This window comes from Panicum virgatum, chromosome 8N (assembly GCF_016808335.1).
Source record: "Panicum virgatum strain AP13 chromosome 8N, P.virgatum_v5, whole genome shotgun sequence".
NCBI classification, from domain to species: domain Eukaryota; kingdom Viridiplantae; phylum Streptophyta; class Magnoliopsida; order Poales; family Poaceae; genus Panicum; species Panicum virgatum.
The window spans coordinates 6058831-6064047 of record NC_053152.1 but is presented as its reverse complement, the minus strand read 5'-3'; the positions used below and the strand labels follow the sequence as shown (position 1 = coordinate 6064047).

Below are 5217 nucleotides of genomic sequence, written 5' to 3'. Positions count from 1 at the left end.
TGGAGTTTGAACCTCAGCCGGGATGAACTTTCGGCTGTGGGTAAAAACCTCTCGCCGTGCTCGCCACGAGGCAGCTCGGTTGTTTCCTCTTATGAAAAACGCAGGATCCGTTCATGCCCGGTCGAGTTTTTCTTAATATATAGTAGCCACGTGCACCACCGGCTCCTTTTACGCCACAGTAGATACCGGGCACTACTGGCGCCGGACAGCACGATTCACCGGCGGCCGCCGCTGGGTGCTCCGACCAATCCGTCCTCCTCTACCTCACACCCGCGGCCCCACTAGCCGCCCCGCCATGGTTTCGTGCGGCCTTCCTTCCCCAGCCCGGCCGGCCGGGAAGATCGATCGAGCAGACGTGTACACTTCCCCCCTCTGCGCTGCATCCTCCTCCCCCCTCCGGTGCCGTCCGCTGGGTGGACACGGTTGGACCCCGGTCCAAAAGGCGGCCTCGCTCCCGGCGGGCCCGCCGCTCCACTCCACCGGTCCTCCCGCCGCGCCCGCCACGTGCCCCCCGCCGTGACGTGGACCTCACCCCCCGCCCCCTCCCGGCCTCCTTATAAACCGCGCGCCCCGGCTCTCGCCGTCTCCCATTCCTCCCCACCCAGCCCGGCCGCGCGTCCGCCCCGATCCTCGCTACCCACCACCGCGCATGCCAGCGCCGCCGCCGATCAGCAGGCACCACCACCCCCTCCTCCTCCGGCGGCGGATCAGCAGTAGCTTCGACTCTGAGCTGTTCTTGCTCCTGCGGTGACTCTCGCTAGTTCTTTCTTTCCCTCTTCATCCGTCGAGGTGCGAGGGAAGGAAGCTTGTTGCCGGCTTGAGGAGGGTTCGTCGGAGACCGGAAGGAAGGTCGATCGTCGAGCAGCTAATGCCTCCCAACGCCCAGGACGCGCACGGAAGCACCGGCCTCGCCGTGACGGCGGCCCCGGCGGCGGCAGCGGCGAACAAGATGGACTGCTTCCTGACCACCGCCTGCACGCCGCTCAACCTCCAGGTAGGCAGTAGGCACCTGCTTCCATTCCACCACCGCCGCCGCCTAGGACGACGGCGGCGGCGGCGGCTGCTCTCTGCTACTAGCTGCTTGGTTCGACTTCGAACTGAGATGTTGAGCTGTTGACGGTGTCGGGTGCAGTTCATCGACGTGTCGTACCGCGTGAAGCAGACGGAGCGGTCGGCGGCGGCGCCGCCCGGCCGGATATCCTCGCACTCCGGCGCCGCCGGCGACGCAGCGGCGGAGGAGCGGACGATCCTCAGGGGCGTCACGGGCGAGGCGCGGCCGGGGGAGGTGCTCGCGGTGCTGGGCCCGTCGGGGAGCGGCAAGTCGACGCTGCTCTCCATCCTCGGCGGCCGCCTCGCGGGGCGCCACGCCGGGACGGTCCTCGCCGGCGGGCGGCCGCCGTGCCGCGGCGTGCGGCGTCGCACGGGGTTCGTGGCGCAGGACGACGTGCTCCACCCGCACCTCACCGTGCGGGAGACGCTCGTCTTCTGCGCCATGCTGCGGCTGCCCCGCGCGGCGCCGGCGGCGGCCAAGGCCGCCGCCGCCGAGGCCGTGATCGCCGAGCTGGGGCTCGCTGCGTGCGCCGACACCGTCGTGGGCAACGCGTTCGTGCGCGGCGTGTCCGGCGGCGAGCGGAAGCGCGTCAGCATCGGGCACGAGATGCTCGTCAACCCGAGCCTGCTCATCCTCGACGAGCCCACGTCGGGGCTCGACTCCACCGCCGCCGCGCGCCTCGTCGCCACGCTCTCGGCGCTGGCCAGGAAGGGCCGCACCGTCGTCATGTCCGTGCACCAGCCGTCGTCCCGGGTCTACCGCATGTTCGACTCCGTCCTGCTGCTCGCCGAGGGCAGCTGCCTCTACTTCGGGGCCGGCCGCGACGCCATGGACTACTTCGCCTCCGTCGGCTTCGCGCCGGGCTTCCACGTCAACCCGGCCGACTTCATGCTCGACCTCGCCAATGGTGAGTGTCCTTAACTCCTTATCACGCCTCTGTTTAATTCTTCAGTTCTTATCATTCCCAAAAATAAAAGGACGAAGAAAAACTAGGCACACGTAGTACATATTTCTGTTCTTAACTAATCAAGAAATTAAAATACATTTACGAACAAAAAAACTTGTGTGTGTGTGTGTGTATAAAATAGTAGTGTTGCCTAATACTAACATGAGAGAGGATTAATTACTAGATTGACCAAACCACTAGATCAACAAGCAAAGTTTGCCATGCAACTGACACCAATGGAATGGGGGTAGGCATCAATCTGGGTGTGGTGTGGAGTTGAAGTCAGAAGTACTAGAGTATGTGTGTTTGTGTGTGTTCTTGCTCCCCTTTTGCAATTGTGAGGATTGGGCTCATCATTAGACTTTGGACAAGCAAAAACACCTGGTGAGTGAGTGTGGGGTGCACCCAACACTCCAACAGAGGAGAGAGAGGGGGCAAAAAAAAGGCATGAGAAATAGAAAAAAAAAAGAGTGGAGAGGGTGAGTGAGTGCCTGCCATCCCTAGTGTCCTCCCCCTTTATTTGTGCAAAGAGCTTTATGGTTGAAAAATCACAAGCCCAAGGGACACCTGTAACTAGAGTGGGAAATAGGGCAGGCACTGCCACTGGTGGGCTGGGCATCATCACACTCCCACAGAAAGCTACATCCTTATTAGATTTTAGATACCCCCAATAAGGTAATCCACAGCTGAAGAACACAGAAAAAGAACCTCTGAACCTGAACACAGACTGGTTTAGGACACCTCAGGGGGAGGTGATGAATGGATCTCCGACACCAGTGGCAGCTTTTAGTTGGATCTGGTTCCTTTATTTGCCTCTTTTTACAAGCATGCTCATGCATGATCTCGGATGATTTGTTTGTACTGGTTCTCCAAGATGAGGGTGATGTGTTGGTGAGCAGCTGAAGATGGGTGTGGTTCCAAGCGCCTGTCTCACCGGACTTGGAAACTTATGCCACCCCTGCTCATGCCCGGCTTTAGACAGGAGGAATCCTTTCTTGGTGCAAAATTGCCCTCTTTGGAGGGGGCCACTTTCTTCCTTTCGGGTGCTCGGCACCTCTTTTTAGTTTTTGCCACAGTGCACCAGCACATCAGACCAAAGCTTGTGCACCATCCATCTATCTAGAGGCCTTTCATGGCACCACAGCTAGCACAATTGCAAATCCACCTTTGGATCCGCCCCGTCACTAGTTAGTGGTCCTGATAACATCCCCGTGGCTCGTGACCCGTCCGGTCGGGAATCGGACGGTCAGCAATAATATACGCACGCGTGAATTGTTGGTTTTCTCAAAAACACCTTGTGGATTTTGTTTCACATTTGGTGACAGTTTCGTGGAGCTATGAAAATGGATATATACCCTCTTTTCTTTTTTAATTGAACGATAGAGAATGCGCTACGCGTAGAATTATTGCGTATTGATGGAATGGAAAAGGGGATGTGTAACATCATCACATTATCTCAGTATTCGAAGAAAAAATATCACATTATCTTTCTGCTGCATATTAGTACTATTTTCTCTGCATATTGATATTAGTACTATTTTCTAATGAAAAATATGATCTTTGTTATCTAACTGCTTCTTTCTCATATTTACAGGTTTTGCTCAAGCAGATTACAGTTTCACCGCAGAAGGCGGCAACGTGAAGCAGTCGCTGATCTCGTCTTACAACAAGGTGCTCGCCCCAAGGGTGAAGGCGTCCATCAACGCCGGCGCCGGCGCGGAGCACGCGCAGCAGCAGGACGGCGCCGGCGCCGAGCCGGAGAACTGCAGCGGGTGCACGTGCTGGGCGAACCAGTTCACGGTCCTGCTCCGGCGCAGCCTCAAGCAGCGGCGGCACGAGACGTTCACGTCGCTGCGCGTCTTCCAGATCATGGCGCCGGCGCTGGTCGCCGGCGCCATGTGGTGGCGGTCGTCGCCGCTGGCGGTTCAGGACCGGCTGGGCCTGCTCTTCTTCGTCTCCATCTTCTGGGGCGTCTTCGCCTCCTTCAACGCCGTGTTCGCCTTCCCGCAGGAGCGGCCGGTGCTCGCCCGCGAGCGCGCCTCCGGGATGTACGCGCTCTCCTCCTACTTCATGTCCCGGATGGCCGGCGACCTGCCCATGGAGCTCGCCCTGCCCACGGCGTTCACGGTGGTCGTGTACCTGATGGCCGGGCTCAACCCGGCGCCCGCCGCATTCGCGCTCACCCTGGCGGTGATCCTCTCGTACGTGCTCGTCGCCGGCGGGCTGGGGCTCGCCGTCGGCGCCGTCATGATGGACGCCAAGCGCGCGTCGACGCTGGTCACGGTGATCATGCTCGCCTTCCTCCTCACCGGCGGGTTCTACGTGCGCAACGTGCCGGGCTTCATGGCGTGGGCCAAGTACACCTCCTTCACCTACTACTGCTACCGCCTGCTCATCGCCGTGCAGTACGGCGGCCACCTGCGCCGCCTCCTCCCGCCGGAGGACGTCGACGGCGAGGCCGGCACCGGCGCATGCGTCGCCGCGCTCGTCGCCATGTTCTTCGGGTACCGGCTGCTGGCGTACCTCGCGCTGCGCCGCGTCAGGAAGTGATCTGGCCACCGCCGGCGCTGTAGGTTGCTAGCTAGGTACGTGTCCATTAGCGATTCCGACCGGCCGGCCGGCCCGGCACGATGACCAAAGGCTCCGGCTGGCCGGAGAGCGCGGCGGCGAACTGAGATCCGCCGCGCCGGCGGACGGGGCGGGCGTCGGGGAGATGAACCGACCAGATGACGCGGTTGTTGTTGGCGTCGCCGGCGACCGACGAGGCCGTCTTCTTCCTCTTGGGATTTCTTGTTTTTTTCCTCCTACCTAAAATTTGGCGGTCTCCGCGCCATCGATCGATCGAGATGCCTTCTTGAAAGCAAGTGTACTATATATTGATCAATCACTGGGTGTAAGTTGTGAGAGCTGAATTGAGCTTCTTGGTCTGATGAAGATGAAGATGAATCGGCCGTGATGGGTTTGATTAAAAATTTTCAAAATTCAAGTGAATGCACAAGATTTACTTTTAGGATCTTGTTGGTGCCAATTTAGGGCCAACACACGATCGCGCTAGGTATCGCGTAGGCCCCTCGCCATACCGGCTGAGCTGCACGGACGCGGCGATGCCGCTGGCGGCAGCGGCGGCGGCCCAAACTTCAAATCGAGGAGGCGGCGGCGGCGAACCACTTCGGATCCGGCTGAGCCGGGCCCTCCATGCGCAGATCAGCTCCTCCGTGCG

The 5217-nt window shown here is 60.0% G+C and overlaps 1 protein-coding gene across 1 annotated transcript; it reads left to right on the top strand.

Moving 5' to 3' along the window:
• The first annotated feature begins 601 nt into the window (after window positions 1–601).
• On the top strand, window positions 602–4978 carry LOC120686299 (ABC transporter G family member 25-like). Its single transcript, XM_039968500.1, has 3 exons — window positions 602–994; window positions 1133–1958; window positions 3592–4978. Exons 1-3 carry the CDS (start codon window positions 869–871, stop codon window positions 4545–4547), a joined length of 1908 nt encoding a protein of 635 aa, XP_039824434.1. The 5' UTR covers window positions 602–868; the 3' UTR covers window positions 4548–4978.
• Window positions 4979–5217: the final 239 nt, after the last annotated feature.